This window comes from Sturnira hondurensis, unplaced genomic scaffold (assembly GCF_014824575.4).
Source record: "Sturnira hondurensis isolate 20B ecotype Veracruz unplaced genomic scaffold, ASM1482457v3 Scaffold0006437, whole genome shotgun sequence".
NCBI classification, from domain to species: Eukaryota; Metazoa; Chordata; class Mammalia; order Chiroptera; family Phyllostomidae; genus Sturnira; species Sturnira hondurensis.
This window is the reverse complement of record NW_028079068.1, coordinates 1,160,465-1,179,731: the sequence shown is the minus strand read 5'-3', so window position 1 is coordinate 1,179,731 and position 19,267 is coordinate 1,160,465. Positions and strand designations below refer to the sequence as shown.

Genomic DNA, 19,267 nt, shown 5'->3' with positions numbered 1-19,267 from the left:
TGTAATGTGGAAAAAACAGATGGAAAAAACAGGATCCAAAAGTTACATCCAATGGGGGGGAATAACATGGTTTTTAAGAAGGGAGTGAGGAAGCCATTCTTATTCAAAATGTCTTACACATAAGAAAATGCCTGCTGGGACAAGTATGAAAGACACACGGACAAAAACTAGGGGGGGTGGAAATGGGAGGGAGCAGGGGAGGGCTGGGTGGGTGGTCTGGGATGGGAGTAAAAGACAGAAAACTGTACTTGAACAACAATTAAAATATAAAAATAAAAATAAAAATAAAATGACTGTAAGGAAATGTAACGAAGGAAGAACAGTAGTCACTGGGTAAGAAACTTGGAAAGATTTTTTTTTTTCTGTTCTCTCCAATTATCTACATTTTCTTCTAAATCTTTTGTTTTTAAAGAATTCATTTATTTAATTTTAGAGAGAGGAGAAGGGAGGGAGAAAGGGAGAGAAACATCAATCAGTTGCCTTTTTCGTGCCCCCTACTGGGGACCTGGCCAGTGACTCAGGCACGTGCCCTGACTGGGGTGTGAGCGAATAAGCGAGCTGTTTGCAGGCCAGCACTCAGTCCACTGAGCCACACCAGCCAGGGCTCTACTTATCTATATTTTCTACAACCAAAAACCTGACTTCCAATTTTCTACAATGAGTGCACATTATTATTGCTACCACACATAGGGGAAAATGGGAACCCTGGTGTTGTCTCCAGTGTCTAGCTCTGCCCTGCGGCGCCCCCAGTAGGCCCCAAGGTTGTCTCTAGTCACAAGGCAGCCTCAGGGCTTCGGGCTCAGCAGAGCCCATCACCCCACAATTTGTTTTGCTTTGACACAGTCTCTCCTGAAAGGAGGCGTAAGTGACGCTTTGTTCTCATCACCTCCTTTCCCTTAGTAACCGCCAAGACTTGGTCTGGGGTAGCCACTTCCCAGCAGAGACATTTCGATGGGTCCAAAGAGAGACCATATTGAGACCCATGGCTAAACTGACATGTACATTCTTCCAACTAATAGCTGGGTCTACTTCACACTGAGAACTGAGTGAATCATGGGAAAAAACATAAAATAAATAGATTCATTTACCCTCTGAGAGTTTCATTTTTATATAGGAAATAAGATGCATATGACAATATCATATTATAGACTTGAAAGTTGCTTAGAGAGATCTTAAATGTTCTCATCACAAACAGTTAACTGTGAAGCAATGGATATGTTAACTAATCTTACCATGGTATCATTCTGCAGTATATATGTATATCGTATCACACTATATACCTTACACTTACACAACATCACATATTAATTAGATCTCAATAAAGCTGAGGAAATAAGATGCACACAAATGTCTTCAATACAAAACACAATATGATGAACCAAACGGGGGCAAGGCACGGGCCTTCTGTGGATCTGGGCTTGAAGGAGGGACCAAATTTCCTTTGGGGTAGACGGGTGAAAGGTGGGGATGCCTGCACATCCTCCAGATGACTAAACGCTTAAGGAAGCTGCGCAGACGTGAACACAACCGACTCCATCTCTGGGTCCTGGATTTCGTTTCATTTTTACCTTTCATGCTGCGACCTCTGACCAACCTCACTGTTCTTAGCAGGCATATCAAAGCCTGACGATTGACGGTTATCTGTGCTCCATAAAATGTAACCACAAATACGTTTGTTAGTCACTGCGGAATGGCATAACAACTTATATAAATACCAAACTGGAGATAGCATCAACGATAAACAATCATCCATCATAAGGCCACCTACAGGTACGTCCCCAGGCGCTACTGCATTCTTTGTCCCTTTGTCTTGTCAATCATTAGTACCCAACTTACGCAACTGAGAGACTACTGAGACAGGAGTCTGCTAGCAGAAAATTCTCTGTGCAGACTGTCCCCCCTGACCCTATGTGCCTGGACGTACACTACCCTGTGACAGACTCGGCTGTGTTCCACGGAGCGGCTTGCATCGTCTCTCAGCCTGAAGACACCGTCTCTCCAGCGCAGCCATCACGCCTCTGCCCCACTGTCAGACAGTGAGGCACCAACCACCAAGTGGAAAGCAGCACCGATTCTGCACGATCAGCCTAAGCGATCTGCTGGATTTCCTCGGAGTCGATCAACATGCGAACCACGGCAGAATCTACGAACAGGACATGGCTTGACTTCATGAAAACTTTTACCAAGATGCTACCAGAAGCATAATGACCTGGAATACACTTTATTTTGAAATAATTACAAGTCCGCAGAACAAGTGAAAGAAAAGTACGGAACACCCTTATCTATCTTTTATCTGAATTTACCAATTTTAACACGTTTAAAAAAGTTCTTTTGGTGATTCGGGGAAAATGAGTGCTATCCTGCCACTAGAAGACATCAGTGCTCATGAGTCTAAAAGAAAACAGAATCTTACACAGTTTACTAAAATAGGTGCGCACACCCAGGTCTAAAGGATGACTCAACCCTAACTCCAATCCCGTCCCTGACCCACCCCAGGACCTCCCAGGAGGTCAATGAACACCTTAAAACCAGACTGCCAAACATGTGAGAATACCCAGGAAAACAATGAAAAATTTAAAAATGGGGGAGAAGGGTGTGGGAGCAACTAGCCTTACCAGATATGAAAAGACACTATAAAGCCTCTATAATTAAAACTGCCAGGATAAATAGACCAGTGGAACAGAATAGAAAGTCTAGATATAGAGTCAAATATACACAGAACTTTATATATGATAAAAGTGACTTCTTTTTTTTAAGACTTTATTTATTTTTAGAGAGAGGGGAAGGGAAGGAGAAAGAGAGGGAGAGAAACATCAATGTGTGGTTGCCTCTTGCATGCTACCTCCTGGGGACCAGGCCCACAACCCAGGCATGTGCCCTGACTGGGAATTGAACCAGCAACCCTTTGGTTCGCAGGCCCATGCTCAATACACTGAGCTACACCAACCAGGGCTGAAAAAAGTGACTTCTTAAATCACTAGGGCAAAGGTGGACTTCGTAATAAACGTTGCAGGGATAACTGAATAGCCCAAAGGTGTTCAAGCAAGATCACACTGAAAACCTGACGTGCCCACAGTCCTGGTGAACTGAGGAAGACCTGGGTCTTTCTGAGCCAGGAAACCAGCTGCAGGCAAGAATTCCTTTCGCTGACAACTAGTTCACAAAGACTCGATAGCCCTGGGGGGCTAACAGCAGCCCCTGAAGATTCTGACCAGTGCTCCTAAAGGGCTCCAACCGCAGCCTGAACCTCCTATGACTTGAACAGAGTTTCAAAGCCAGATTCTTCTATGGCAGCCCTAACGCTTGGCATACACTTGTAAGGCCCCGATTTCCATATTATATACACGTTACAACAACATAAGCCCCTCCCCACGCACCAATTTCTAGATGTGATTATTGGTATCTTCATTTGGAAGGGGAGAAAATCAAGATTCAGAGGCCTGCCCAGACCCAACTCTTATCTTTCTACTCCAAATTTTATATTTTGACCCTCAGACTTTGTGTTCTGTTCTCTCAGTACCTTTAGCCAGAACCACCCTGGATGGACCCCCGTTCACAGGCCTGAAGCAAGAATCTGCTACTCAGTGATGCCAGGACCCCAGGGGCAGTGACCTCAGAGTCTAACCCCCAGGGGTCAGGCTCTTTGGAAGAGCCTGACTTTCTTCTAAGGGCAGCAAGCAGGAAATAGCTCTCGTTCATAACCCCTGGGAAGGTCAGAGTAAAGAAATTAGCACTGTTGTGTTCTATGATCTATCAGGCACTGCATAAAGCACTTTACAAACCTAATTACAGAAATAATGTGTCTCCCAAGAGGAATGAAAATATATGTCCAGCTGGGTATAAGGGAACTAACTAAATGGTAATGGAAAGAAAAAGATTATATAAATAAACATGTCATTAAAAAAGGAAAATATATGTTCATATATGTTTTTACACTAACACTCCATTCGCATTATTCAAAATGGCCATTACGAAGAAGCAATCCCAATGCCATCAATGGACAGATAAACAAAATGTGATATATCCATATAACAGAGTAACAGCCATAAAAAGAATGAAGAATGGATATATGCTACAACGTGGATAAACCATGAAAACACTATGCTAAGTGAATAGAAAAGCCAGTTCAAAAGTCCACATATTATAGGAATCCATTTCTATCACAGGTGGCGAACACAAGGCCCTGGGGCTGAATCTAGCCCTCCACCTTGTTTCCACCAGGTGGCAGCCCTGAGCTCCTTGCCCCTAATTAAGGAGTAGTTACACCTATACAGCCCTAAAATTACATTCAGCCTTTTGAAGGCTACCATGGGGCTGATGGGGCTCCGGGGGAAAATGAGTCTGACACCCTGATTTATATAAACTGTGTAGGGTAGGGAACTCTATAGGGACAGAAAGCAGATCAGGGGCTGCTCAGGACTTCAGGGCAGGGGGGTGCTTCTGAGTAAGAAGTGCCAGTTTCTTCTTTGGTGTGATGAAAATGGTTTCCAATGGACTGCAGGGAAGGTGGCAGAGCTTTGTGAGTATACTAAAACCCGTTAAACTATACACTTTAAATGAATGAATTTTTAGCCCTGGCTGGTGTAGCTCAGTGGATTGAGTGCAGGCCTGCAAACCACAGGATCGCGGTTCCATTCCCAGTCAGGGCACATGCCTGGGTTGCAGGCCAGTCCCCAGCAGGGGACGCACGAGAGGCAACCATACACTGGTATTTCTCTCCTTCCCTTCCCCTCTAAAAATAAATAAATAAAGTCTTTAAAAAATAAATAAATGGATGAATTTTTATGGTATGTGAGTAAATTAAAGCTGAGAAGGGGAGGGGAAAAAAAAGGAGGGAGGAATGAGGGTCCATCAAAGCACCCAGCGCCATATACTGGATACATGACAGGAAGTCAACTTCATTTTACCGTTGAGGAAACTGAGGCACATACCTGATAACAGTAGCACCGACATTTCAAAAGTGATGTGTCCAGCCCCAAAGCCCTTGCTTTAGTATTCCACTTCATCACAAGCAACGTCTTTGCGAAAGTATCCGAGGCGGCAGGGGTCTTGTGAACAGAGTGGCTGGGACACATGGGCACAAAACGGCTAAAGGAACATAACACACGCAGTACATACTGCAAGGACTAGCAGAGCTTGCCTACCTTGCAAGCTGGACCCTTTCCTTTTCTGTAAACTGCGCCTTCTCTCACTCACGGGGTCCCTGGAGCCTAAACGGCCATGTTTGAACTATGATCCCGCCCCCAGCTGCAGCTGATTGGCTCTGGAGGAGGCCTTACTCAAGTCGGGCCAATCAGGTCCCGCCCTAGGGAGTTGCTAAGCCGTGTGGCCGGAACTCGGAAACAGCGCTGGGAGGCAGCCATTTTCCACCCCGTGCACCGCGAAGAGAGTCTAGGCTGGGGGGAAGAATGATGCCAGTGGAAGGGTGGCTTTACACTCCCTGGTTCCATTCCATTCTAGAGGCCTGGCTGCATCTCTGCCCACGGTTCCACAAGATAACGTAGTAACCTCGTTTGCTTAAGGAAGCGGAAGCATCCCCACCAGCAGACAGTCACGTTCAATTTGTGTCTAATTACTTTCCCGGAGCGGAAAAGGAAAGCTGTGGGGTGTGTGAGTTGTAAACATGAGTCTGCATTCACGTGGCTGAAGCTGAGCAAACCTCGACTACTAAGGGAACTGACGCCGGCATTAGGTTTGCCTCCGGCCTGGCAGAGGCGGTTGGGTGTGATCCGATCGTTTCCGTTACTTTATTCAGGGTCAGAAGGGCTGCGGCCACCAAGTCCCTTTCCCTTCCCATGGAGGCGCTTCGTGGCACTGGGCTGTTGGGAGCATCTGAAGTCTCAGTAAGGCCAATGCCATGAGACCTAACCGTTCAGGGTTATGACCCGAACGGAGGATTATAAGCATCACTGGAGCAAGCTCTGCTGAACCCTTGGGTGCGTTACATAGCACATGGTACGGAAGGTATGTGCGTCCTCCTTCCGTCCTTCCTTCCCAATAAAACCCCCCTAAACAACAGTGGCATTATTTATTTTTCTTTAGAAGGGGAAGGGAAGGAGAGAGGGAGAGATATACCAATGTATGGTTGCCTCTGGTGTGTCCCGTCAGGAACTGGCCTGCAACCTAGGCATGTGCCCTGACTGGGAATCGAACCGCAATCTTCTGGTTCGCAGGCCCGCACTCAATCCACTGAGCTACACCAGCCAGGGCTTCAGTTCTTATTTTGAACCTACAATAGACAAGAAGGCAGAGCTCACGTCTCTCCCACATGCACACACTGACACATGTGAATGAAAAGCATTTTTATGTGCTTCATGAAAAGCATTTTCAGGGCATAAGAACATGTGAAGGCTAGTGTGGCTCAGTGAACCTGTGAACCAAAGGGTCCTGATTCAATCCCCAGTCAGGGCACAATGCCCGGTCAGGTCCCCAGTTCAGGAGTGTGTGAGAAGCAACAGGATCAATGTATCTCTTACGTATCCATGTTTCTCTCCCTTCCCCTCTCTAAAAATAAGTAAATTTTTTTTAAAAAGAAAAGCATTTATAAGAGGCTGCAGGGTCTGGACACCAGAAGGAAGAGCTGAGTTGACAGGATGAAAGGGAGAGAGGAATCCTTTTTCCCATCCCTTCATCTGTTTATGGAAGTCATTTCCCTTCAGGAAATGCTGAGCCCCTTCTCCCAGGACCCTGTTGGCAATGGCGCCTGCGCCGGCTGACCCAGCCTTCCACATCTTCCCCCTGGCCTCCGCACTTGCCCCTCGTGACCCAGTCGGTCACTGGGAACCCAGCCTGTAAGTGACAGTGCTTCTTAGAGGCCCCTGTCTAATGAGGAAATTCAGAGAGGGGGAAAGAGGGATATGCAATAAAGCTAGAAAAGCCCCTGGCACAGAGCAGCTGTAAGACATGAACAGAGGACAGTGACCCGGAAGCAGTTGGGGCTCAAAATGACCAGCCACAGTGTGGCCCAGGAGTTTTGTGGCTGACCCAGCCTCAGTCACCTGGCTAAATGGTGGCAAAGCCAGCAGCAGGACCCAAGGTTCTTGTCACCCCACTTAGAACTCATTCATCTCCTCCACACTCACATCTGGAGGTGACTCATGTTTCTGTGGAGAACCTGGGCCTACTAGTTTCTACTCCGGATGAAGGTGGTTCTTTTCTTTGTGGTCAGCTGAGGAGCCCACGTCTTCAGAAACCAGAGAGACTTCTGGGGTTAGCATTCTTTTTATTGCTGTTGTTTCTTTCTTTCTTAAGAGAAATATTCTTTGCTATTAGGATGTGGAGAGGTTTTTTTTTTTAAAGATTTTATTTATTTATTTTTAGAGAGAAGGGGAGGGAAGAGAAATATCTACCTGTGAGAGATTCATTGATCGGTCGTCTCCTGCATGCCCCCAACTGGGGGCCTGGCCCACAGCCCAGGCATGTGCCCTGACCAAGAATTGAACCAGTGACCTTTCGGTTTGCAGGCCTGCACTCAATCCACTGAGCCACACCAGCCAGGGCAGGATGTGGAGAGATTCTTATAAAACAAGAAAAAACAAAACAAAACATTTGCCCCGCCTTGACTAGTGTGGCTCAGTGGATTGAGTACCAGCCTGCGAACCAAAGGGTCACTGGTTCCATTCCCAGTCATGCCTGGGTTGTAGGCCGGGTCCCCAGTAGGGGGCCCACAAGAGGCAACCACACATTGGTATTTCTCTTCCTCTACACATTAATGTTTCTCTCCTCTTTCTTCTTCCCTTCCCCTCTCAAAAAAGTAAATAGATAAAACCTTAAAAACAAACAAACAAACAAACAAACAAACATTTTCCCCAAAGCTTCCATGCAGTATTAGGCACTGGCTCGAACTGAATGGTTTTTCTTCTTTCTTTTTAATGAAAACACAAATACAGTGTTCAGAGCTTCTCTGCCCTATATCGGCAAGGAGAACAGGCTCAGTGGTAGCAGGTTAAAGAAAACAAACTGCAGATTGAGGGGAAGAGAGACAATTTTTTAAAAACCACACAGATGAAAAATAAAAGGAACAGGAAGACAATGGTACTTCCACAGCCAGAGCCACAAAGAAGGCAAAATCCACCAGAAAGCTAAGACAGACTGAGCAGGGGGCTACGCTAGGTCACAGCCAGATGCCTCTCCCAGCATCCTGATGATCCACTTTTTTGCAGCTGGAATGTATATAGTAAGTAGAATACCAAGTCCAAGTGCATACTGTGGGCACGCGAATGGCTAGAGTGTCCTAACACCCTTGGGCTTCTGTGGATTAGAACTTCCCCGACCCCACCTTCGGTTTGTGCTCTTCCCCTCAGTTGTCATCCTACCCATGCCTGTTATTATCTTCCCACCTCAGAATCTGGCTTCACACCCAACTTTTCCGTAACACCCACCCTCATCACCCCAAACGGAAGTTCTTCCCCCTCCTCTGAATTTCTATAGCAGAGTTATTCATTTATCTACACTTCATTATCTTAACGTGCATGACCTTGTATTACCTCTTCTGTGTTTAGCTTTGTGACATATATATATATACATATATACACTTTTAAATATTTTATTTATTTTATTTTTAAGCAGGAAGGAAAAGAGGGAGAAAGAGAGGGAGAGAAACACCAGTGTGTGGTTGCCTCTTTTGAGCCCCTTTCTGGGGACCTGGCCCACACCCCAGGCATGTGCCCTGACTGGGAATCGAACCGGTGACCCTATGGTTCGAAGGCTGGCGCTCAGTCCACTGAGCCACGCCAGCCAGGGCTGTTATTTATATATATGTTATTCAAGGTTTCACATATTTATGTTTGGCACCTCAAGTTAAACCGCAGTGATGAATGAATGGCTGCCATTCACTGAGCGCTTATTCTTCCTTAAGGAGGATTCTGCCGATTGTTCCACTGAACTCTCACACCTCCGCTTTCTGGATGTGGAAGCCCAAGCTGCAGGGACTCATTTTCCCAAGGCCGCATGGATGCTGAATGAATCCAGGTAGTCACACTTAAGAGTCCAGTGTCTGATGCCCAAACCAGTGCCTTGGGGCCAGGGGACAGGCCTTCCCTCCTGGCTACAGAGTAGCCACTCAGTAAATCGTTCGGATTGAATTTCATTCAAAGTACCGGCCCCTATCACTCCCCCCCCCCCCACCATCCGCTCCCTGCCCACCATGCACACCCCGCAACCAAGGCACCTCCGGGCCAAACCCTCAACTTCCTCACTTCCCCACCTCTTCTCTCCCTCTCTCCTTCCTGCTCTCCTCTTCCTTCCTTCCCCCGCAGCTCCTTTCCCACCCTCTTTCGCTGGCTTCTGTTCTTTTTCTTTCCATGAGCAGAGAGTTTCCAGCCTGGCTCCTGGCCAGCACATTTGGACAAAAGGCAGCAATCTTAGAGTGAGACGTCATCTCCCATCCCCTTTCCTGGCCGGCATCATGGCTCCCTGAGCCCAGAGAGACAGAAGGGGGCTGAGACTGCTCAGCCCTGATCCCAGCTCTGGGAATCGGCTTAGGAGATGGCATATCAAGGGGGTTAACAGCAGAGGGATCGGAAGCAGACAGACCCGGGTTCCAATGCCGGGTCTGCCACTTGAGAGCTGAGGAACTGGGGCCAGTTACTCTCTAAGCCTTAGCTCTCTCCTCTGCAAAACAGTGGTAACAGTGGCACCGCGTCTGTGAAAGCCAGCGGGGGGATTAAATGAGACTGCACCTGTAAAGCTCTCAGCCCTGCACCTGTCTCGTGAAAAGCACTCAATACACGTCCTCTGTCCTTGCAAAGTGAACTTAACTCGAATGACACGGGGTTGAGCAGTGACGCAGGACCCTACTTTACAGTAAGGACACCACCACCTCCTCAGCTCATCTGCAGGGCTGCTCACCCAGCCCGAGTGGTTTGCAACTGTAACTGTAACGAGGCTGTAAAACCCTTTCTTTCGGACATGTCACGGTGCTGGCTGTGAAAGTTGATGTTGAAATCGGAGGGGGAGCGGGACCCCCTTCCGTTTCCGTAGAAGCCAGGGGGGTACGAGTGCTTAGTTTCAAAGTGAGGAAGAGCCCGCCCTACCAGCACAGCCTGCAGCGTCCTGACCTCCCGCACCCCCCCACCCCCCACCCCCGGCTTCCAGGCTCCTCACAGGCCGAGGCCCCCCACTGCTGTTTGTTTACTATACTGCCTGGGGTTTCATCCTCCGGAGTTGCGCAATGCCTGGGAATGTGTTCTTTTCATTTAGCGAAATCCTGAGATACGGGAAATGGCCTTTCCCCTGAGATTTTAGTGAGCCAATCAGAGCCAGTGTGGATGGATTTTAAATTAATCGATACTGTCACCAATGAGCTGAATGCAGTACTCCACGTGAGGTACTGCTGGGAAATATTTGGTCCCTGCCCTAGAGCTAGGGATGTGAACTGTGGAGGAAAAGGGGATTCTAGGGAAGTAACAGCACAGGGCAATCCGATCACAAATCCCTATCTGGGCGGGTACGGTGGGTAGTCACGCCCCAGGCGTGTAATTTATTTAGTGAAAGGTTTACTTTGCCTCAAGCAAACCCTGTCCATTGTTTCTGTGCCATTAGTCAACCCACCTCTGAAATAAACACCCTCCAGAGAGCCCAAAATCTTGTTAACTTTCCTGTAATTCAGTCCCCGCCTGGCTTTCTCCCACCTCTTGTAATCTCCCTCCTAATTTTCATCAAAGAAGCCACAAAACCGTCATTTTGCTTTTGGGATTTTGCTTCCTAGCAATTGTTGTCAATTTTGGCTCAAATAAACTCATGAAAATTCTCTGCAGGTTGGATGGTCCTTAAGTCAATAAAACCCAAACAACCGAATAAGAGACTGCAACTTTTCAAGACAAACAACACAAGCTCAGCCCAGGGAATGCCTGACACCTGTTTACCAAAAGTCACAGTGTGAGACTGGTTTAAGGCGCAAACCAAACTCCGGTCGGTGGTAAGTGCTGTGAAAGCAACTGGAGGAATTTAGAGGTGGACAATGGCAGCGGTCACCGATGCCTTCCAAGGAGTACGGGTGCCCTTGAAGGCTAGACTGGGTTTCAACAGCTGGGGAAAGAGAACAAGTTCAAGGTGAGGCAAGAGCTTGAAGGAAATCAGGGGTGCTCTTGCCCAGGATGAAGACTGACCAACGAGACAGGAGTGATGAGATATGTGATGGGAGTGGGGGGTGAAACATGTAGAATAAAACCTTCCCCCCAAATTACTCCCAGTCAAGCCCTACCAGAACTAACTGCTCTACTGAATTAAGCGAGTTAAGCCCTATAGTTAGAAAGCACGGTTTCGGATCTAAAGACAAGCCACCCACCCCAGAGACCAGCTCAACACCTGCTTGGGAGACTCCCTTCCTGCATCCCATAATAAGTCCAGCACAATCCCAGAATGCTTTGCATGGCTGACATCCGTGTTCCAGAAAAGGAAAAAGCCTGCTAACCTACACCCTGACTGGTTGACCCTGGCAACTTCCATATTCCCGTGCAATAGCAAACCGCTAAGCCCCACATTTAGGGGACAGGACTGGAGGCCCTATCTCTGCAGAGCCTGAATGAATCGCCCTTGGCCTTCATCAGTGTTCCGAGTCTCCGAGTCTTTTATATCAGATGACAAGAACCCCAATTCACAGTAATGGGGGGACCATGGTGAAGAAGATGGCAAGGGCTGGAGAATATTCTGAAAGTGAGGAAGAGGAGTTGAGGTTTGCTACCCTTGGAAAATAAAGATACATGACGAAGATGTGCTGCGATCTTAGACCTTTCGGACTTAAGGCTCAGGTGGCACATTCGAGAGGACACACGTGGAGCAGACGATCGCAGTAAAGACCTAAGGGTCTGGGGAAGGAATGACCCCGGGGATGGGAGGCTGGGAGGGAGCTAGAGAACCTGAGACCATGGATGAGCCCTCTGAGAGGGGTGACCGAAAGCAGAGCGAAGAACTCAGCGAGCCATGGGGTTGGTGCTGTAGATACCTTGCCCTTGGTACTCAGCCTTGGACTCGGTTTCTTTATCTGGGCCCTCCAAGCAGACGGTGAGGTCTGGTGGCTGAATTAGGCTCCTTTTCATTCCATTAGTGTCTAGCCCTGATCTTGGTCTGCTGCGGTGTGGCATGAATACATGGTTAAGTGAGAAGAAAAAGAATTAGTGAAGAGCTCGTTTTTTTTTTTTTTTTTTGAAAACAGTTAAGACCACCAAAACAGCATGGTGTCTCAGATGAGGAAGCCACGCTCAAAATACTTAACAAAGGTGTGGGGGGGACACCTGCCATTCAGAATGGCCTGTTTATCCTTTAATGGCAGAAGCCGGGTGGCGGGTCTAGGGGGTCCCAGGAATGTGGGACAGCCAGGGGTTCGGGAAGCATTTCAGCTTTGGGGGGGAGGGGCCGAGACAAGTCCCTGCACACCAGTTTTCCACCACCTTTGATCTGTTTCCTCGGGGGGAGCTCACGTACAACGAGAACAGCGAACCAGCCTTCGGATGCAGCAGCAGTGACCTAGAATAAGGTCTCAGCAGATGGTTAGGGATGCAAGCCAGACTTCAGGGGTGTGGGAGCAGCCTGCAGCCCTGCCTGCTACAGGGGGCTGGCTGGCTCTTCTAGTTTCTCGGTCTCTCCACCCTGAACGCAGCAGCCCCTCTGACCCTTTCCCCAGTCTCTCTCCTCTCTGCCCCAGGCTCTTGGCCAGCCGGGTGAAAGGAGAGCCTGGAGCAAAAGCTCTCTGGGCCCTGTCCCTACTACGTGCTGGGCTCTCCGAGTCTCCAACAGTTTCCCACCGTGTCACATGCACCAGTGCAGCTGCAGAATAAACAGACCGCACTGGTCCCTTTTTGATGTCCTGGGAGCTTGCGTATGTCTGTTGATTGTCACAAACAGGCGGTGAAATGGACCAGATGTAAAGGATGACAGTTGCCACAAGATGCCAGGGAGTCTGGCATCTCTCGAGGTCCGATGGCCACATACCTCATTCCAAATCTGAACCAATCTCATGGCCCAGAACAGTAAGTGCAGCCCCAGAGCTGGAGACGCTGCCTGGCAGCAGCCTGAGCACCGGCCAGCTGCTGTGGGAAGGTCGTGCACCTTCCCCGCTGCCGCCCTGACCAAGTCCGGGGCTGAGGAACTGGTCCTGCTCCAACAGCAGGGGACGCAAGGTCTGTGTCTCAGGCTGCCTGTGGCTCCTGCCCAGTGACCAAATCAGAGCCCTATGGCTTCCCCACAAGCTCAATGCTCCCTGGACCACGTGAGGTCCACGTGAATCTGAATTTGCTACACAATCCCGTACAAATGCCTCTGCTCGGTCATCGGAAGAGGCTGAGCCTGTACTTCCCAGGGACGTGAGAAACGCAAATAAAATTATAGATGCGTCCTGTCTGAATGGTTTCAATTTGCTGGAAAAAGGCAGTCAGTTGTTAGTTTTTCCATGGTAAGCTGCAATCGCAGGGACAGTGGTACCAGGCCCCTCTGACTCACTCGGTGCGGATGAAACGTTCACATGCAGACAGCCCTGGGTGGCCAGTCGACCCACTTTCTAACCTGGGGCCAGGCCTCTACTCTGGGGTACGGGGGGGGGGAGCAAATAAAGCTGGGGAGAGGGACAGAGGGATGGTACAGAATCACACCTGCCTATGCCAGTGCACGTGGACCCCTCATTGTGGAGTGTCCCAGTAGGTATACACGGCTGCCCTTGCTACAGCCGCAGTGGGTAGACAGAGAACTGAGCACTAAATCACATTCAACTCTTGCTACGCTTTCCCTTCTGAGAAGCGAGGAAGTATGAGGGAGACAGAGGGAGGCGCTCTGGGTCACTCCACGGGGCTGGCTTCGGTGGCCGGTCACCGACCCACCCCAGGTTTCCGCCTACGCCACCGTGTGCGGAAGGAATCCTGGTGATGTGGGATCAAGGTTAGGGGAACGCAAAACCAACAGCAGGAGACATAGTTGGGCAGCTTATTGGGCTCAGCGCTCATGAAAGGTTCCAGGCACACGAGGAAGGAGGTATGTGTGGCGTGGCACTGCCTACAGACGCAGTAGGCCAGGCAGTTGCACCTGCGGTAGCCTCGTCATTACGCTCAGAGTTTCTGCTCAAAACCTGTTTCACGCCCAGAAAGTGCCACATACGTGTGTCTAGAACCGGTCTCCTCGTCTGCACCTGTTCAGAGGGCTTTAGGTCTTGATGTTGAGAGCTGATTAGGCAGTTGGCTTCACTAGGAGCATTAGGCTTCCTCACTGTAAATTCTACTGGATCCTTGCTTTTTTTAAATAAAGATTTTATTTATTCATCTTTAGAGGGGAAGGGAAGGAGAGAGGGAGAGAAATATCATTGTATGGTTGCCTCTTGTGCTTCCCCTGCTGGGAACTGGCCTGCAACCCAGGCATGTGCCCTGACTGGGAATCGAACCGCGATCCTCTGGTTCGCAGGCCCGTGCTCAATCCACTGAGCTACACCAGCCAGGGTTATTGGATCCTTGCTTTTGGAATCTGAGTTTTTTTGTCCCCTGCTCTAATGAACCCTGTAGGTGGCTGTCAAAGCAGCCACTCTCAGGCTTGGCTGTACCGTAAAATCACCTGGAACCTTTAAAAAACCCTGCTGTACCTACTGGGCTCATTCGTGGAGATTTTGATTTAACTGGTTTAGGGTGGAGCCCAGGCGTGGTTGTTTCAAGACACTGAAATGTCTTGTATCTTCTGATGTGCACCCCAAATTCAAAACGTTAAGCAATGTGCCCTGGCCAGTGTGAATGTCAGTTAGGCATCGTCCCACAAAACGAAAGGTCGTGAGTTCGAGTCCAGGTCAGGGCACAGGCCTGGGTTGCAGGTCTGGTCCCCAGTGGGACACGTGGAGGAGGAAACTGATCTGTGTGTCTCTCGTTCTTTCTCCCTCCCTTCCCCCCTCTCTAAAAAAATAAATAGGTGAAATCTTTTTCTAAAAAGGTACGAAACCCAAGACTATACTGTCAGGGATCATTTCTATAGTTAAAAAAAGCTAAGAAACGCAAGGGGAGGGCAACAGTAGAATCTCACATCTAATCGATGTCAAGACGTTTATCGTTGGCAAGAAATGGCTGAAACTTTAGAAGGCACATTAGGAGCGCACTGACGTAGACCCTGCGGGTCTGTCCCTTCTGCAGAAACCACGGGGAAGGGCCTGGCCGGGAGATCTGCGGCCGAGTCTGCAGAACCTGTCAGCCCTCAGCTGGAATTCCTCGTCCTTCTGCAACATTCTGGGTGGTGCAGCAAACGAGACCCCACCCTCCCTGGCCTTCCTCGGAGTGGATGGATATCTCTGGTCTCCTGAATCCCACCCTTCCCCCCACCCCAAGCAGGCTCCACGTGAGGTCTGAGGGCAGGAAGATCCGGACCACTCGGGGAAGTGGACTGGCCCCTCTGAACGGAATCCTCAAATGCTGTTTCCGATCTCCCCATCTCCCCGTTTCCCTTTGGTCAGCATTTCTGGACATCGACCTTCACAGCACACTCTGCCCTGTGTGGCCCCTTTTCCAGACCAGAGTCTCGGGCCACCCACCTCTGCGCCATACAATGATGTGCCTGCTTTGCCCTGCATGGCTGGGAACCTTGGGTACTTTACCCTGACATTCCTCAAAGTAGGTGTCACCCCTTCCTACAGTTAAGGGACCATGGCTCCTCCGTGTCAGAGTCTAGCTGCCCGACACATCCCTGGTTGAGTTCAATTACAGGAAAAGATTTGTTCTGAAAATTAACTTGTATGCTTTCTGTTGTCCCAAATCCAAAGCTATGCAATCCAGTGTATTTTTGTTTGTCTCTAAGCTGCCAGAAAATTGAGAGCCAAATTCACTGTCCAAGTGACTGTGGTCTGATCATGCAGGCCATTCAAAACACCCATTTCTTTTGCTTTGCTTTGTTTTCCCCTGAGCTTTCCCCCTCCGAGCTAGTCGAAGCCATCTCATCCTGTGCCCAAAGCCCGGTCTCCAGATTTGACCTCTCTATCTCTTGGATAGGTCCATCCCGCCTCACCACTGCCGCAGGGGGCCCTGCCGGCAGGACCTGTGGCTTCATCCTGCACCATATGTGGGCTTTCTAAGATGCCAACTGGTGCCTCCTCTCCTGTTTCAGTGAGATCCTGCTCACCTCCAGGAGCACACTTCCACCAAGAGCTCTTCCCACACTTGCCTGTCCCCCTCCCTCCCTCTCAGTGACTTTGCACATGCTGTTCCCTCAGCCAGAAACAACCTTCCCTGCTTTGTTTTCTTTGGTGAAGAGCTTTTCAGGACTCGGCCCCAGCAGCACGCACTCTGTGCGCCTCCCAGCTCGGAGCTGCCCTGGCACGCAGTGCTCATGGCCAGGCCAGGCCAGGACCGGTTTTAATGCTTTGTTTCACTGTCCAACTTGGATGGTGAGTTCCTGGAAAGAAGGGTGGTATTTATCACTGTGTCCTGAATGCCTAGCACAGAGAAATGTAAAGTCAGTGAAGACATGCCGCGGGCAGGGTTCAAATCTCCGAACAAAGGGATTGGAGGTCAGTCCCTCCGCCAGCCTCTTCACTACCCCTCCTCAAAAACAGGCACCGTTTGCCCTTGACTTCTGCCAGAATTCCGCTCCATCCTAAGCAGGCCCCTAAAGACTTTCTTCACCACTCCTTTGGTGTGTTTGATGTCTGACAGTGCAAGCAGGAAGGATTTCGTTCTTTCCCTTTATGTAGTAACCGCCGAGGGTGGAAGAGTCCCGTAACAAATATCCTGGAGACTGACCGATATGACCCTGCTATACCTCCAAAGCACATCTCAACACCAGCTAGAGTTTGCCTGTTACTTCCCCAGCAAGCGCAAGTCACGGCAGCCCCCCACCCGGCCCCAATCTGCGCCCCCGGAGGGTACCGCCCAGCTCCCCCCGCCCCCGCCCCTCAAAGACAAGGTTCCCCCCCCACCCCGTGGCCTGGCTGTTCTCAGTGGTCTGAATCAAGAGCTCCCAAATATAATTATGTCCTTTGTTAAGACTCTTGCTGGGCTCTGAGAGCTCCCAACTCCATCTTTAGGGGGAAAGTGGGAGAGAGAAGATGACTCCATCGTCTTCACCTTCCTGCTTTCCCTAGACTGCATATTTTGACCACAGTGAGGGAGGGTTGGCTGCTGAGCGATTCTCGATTCCTTCTTTGCTCTCCCCCCTCCCCCCTCCCCTCGCGCCCCGGGACCCAGCACCTCGCAGGGAGGGGGCTCTGCCCAGTTTGTGCAGATCCCCGAGGCGCGCGGGCGACGGCTTCCCGGCTCGGCCTAGGAAGTCATCGCGAACCCCGTCAGGGCGTCGGGACCGCACTTCTGCTCAAGTCCTGCAGGTCGGACTGAAGCGCCTCGGTCCCCACGTCCGCACACGGGACACCCAGTCCGTGGTCTGCAAACAGCCACTTCCCCGCTCCGGGTTGGGGCAGCTCCAGCCGTCTCCTCCCTTCCCCCCGGCGCGCCCCTCCACCGTCCTCCGGCCCGGTCCTACCTCCAGGCGGGCTGCGGCTCCGCGGGCTCCGAGGCGCAGCTCGGGGGCGCCCGGGCGGGCGGGGGCTGCAGGCGGCGGGGGCCGGGGGAGCCATGGCCCGCAGCCCTCCGCGCTGGCGTCGGCCGGGCCTCTCCGAGAGAGCCGCGCTCCCTGCGCTCGCGTCCCCACCGCCCCGCCGCGGCCGTGGGCGAGCGGAAGGCGGGCTCGGCCCGCAGCCTCGTCCTCTCCCCGCTGGCGCGGCGGCTCTGCGCGGGCCGCGCGCCCGCCGTCCCCCGCCCGTCGCCCCCCGGCCGCCGCTCCAATGAGCTCATCCGCAGCTGGCGGGCGCCGGGCCGGTCGCCACGGCAACGCCTCTCCGAGGGCCGCGCGGACTCGAGCAGCTCCCGTAAACAGGACCTTCTGCCGGACTCTTCCCTGCTCCTTTTTGGGGGGTGGGGAGTGGGCGGATTAACCCTTTCTTTGCTGGAGACCACCGAGCGGCATTCTTCGTCTCCCCCAGCCCGGGGCTGAGACCTTGAGGTAGACGCGCCGAGGTGGCGGCTTCGCTCACCCCAGCGGTTTAACGCGTTGATGGAGGTGGTGACACCCTAGGGAGCGTGTCCCCTGCAACGGACAGTCCGGCTGAGGCACGGAAAACCGTAACACAGGCAAGGAGAGCCCAGGGCCCCTGAGCGCCGGGAACAAGGGCTCTCGAACCCGGCGAGGAGGGAAGTCAGGCAGAGCTTCCCAGACACAGGACTTTATAGCGCCCACTGCGCCTCTGACGTGGGACAGTGCAGGGACACAGATCGCATGATGTGGGACTGCCAAGGAAGAAGCGCACGTGAACGTGCTGCGGGCAGTTCGTGCTGCGGCCGACGGGGGCGGGGGCCGGGGCCCCGGGCAGTTTCTGAGCGGAGGAGATCGGGCTGCTGCCGAGGGGGGCGCGGACCTCGCGGTGGTGATTTATGGGTGCGGAGGGAAGGCTCCAGGCCTCTCTTTCTACCAGGAGGAAAGTCATTCTTGTCTTTAGCTGCGGGAGGGGGGGGGGGCGCTACAAGGAGGGACCTAAATAAAGCCTAGCAGAAGGGGAAAAAGGGAGAAAGAGGTTTAGCTTACTAATCCAAAAAGCAGTGTGTAGGGGTGAGGGCGGGGTCGCGGGAGGGGGGGACGGGACAGGATTGTGACACGTGGGGAAACTTAGATGCTGCCTAGGCAGTTCCAGTTTGTAGACCGGACCTGACATTTAAGGGAGTATTCAGGTATCCAAGTCACAGGAAAAAAGCTTCAGCTCCTTAGTGAAGGGTTTTGCTCCTTGTATGACATCTTCGAAGCTTTTCTAGGGCTCGCTAGAGCTCCCTAAACTCCTTCCTGCCACACCCGTTCAACTAAGCACTGTAAATTTTGGAATACCAATGTGCAAAAGTTCAAGCATTTTTTTTTAAAGTGTGAGCATTTAAATAATTGTTTTGTTTGCTGAGGTATCATTCAATACGTTTTCACTTTCTTTTTTAAAAAAAGACCAGAGACTTGGCTTCTTGAGGGTTAATTACTCCCAGGGTCCTGGGGTGTCTGGAGGCAAAGTGGAGAAAATGGCAGATGGTGAACCACTGAGCTCAGAGCCCAGAGCCCAGATGGCTGCCTCCTCCCCTCCCCCCGCCCCCCAATGTACAAAACAGGCTGATCGCCTTCGATTTTGTGGCTTGCAAATTGCCAGACACATCTCAGGTGGGCCAGCCAGAGAGAAGGCTAAGGAGGCCCTTAGGAGTGGCAAGTCCTAAGTGGCAGGTGGCTGCTCCTTCATCTTTTGAGTTCTGGATACTGGCTTATTTTGGAAAAACAGCCCTGGCTGGTGTGG

General features: G+C 50.9%; 1 protein-coding gene across 4 annotated transcripts in view; it reads right to left on the bottom strand.

Moving 5' to 3' along the window:
- The window catches only part of DENND2A (DENN domain containing 2A), an 89,660-nt gene extending 71,271 nt beyond the window's left edge, over positions 1 to 18,389 (bottom strand). For 3 of the 4 annotated variants that reach the window (XM_037049064.1, XM_037049066.1, XM_037049067.1), the window contains exon 1: positions 17,431 to 18,389. In XM_037049064.1, coding sequence (XP_036904959.1) covers positions 17,431 to 17,741 — 311 coding nt within the window. In that variant the 5' untranslated portion in view covers positions 17,742 to 18,389. The remainder of the gene's footprint in view (positions 1 to 17,430) is intronic. The other variant, XM_037049065.1, reaches the window with a different exon arrangement.
- Positions 18,390 to 19,267: the final 878 nt, after the last annotated feature.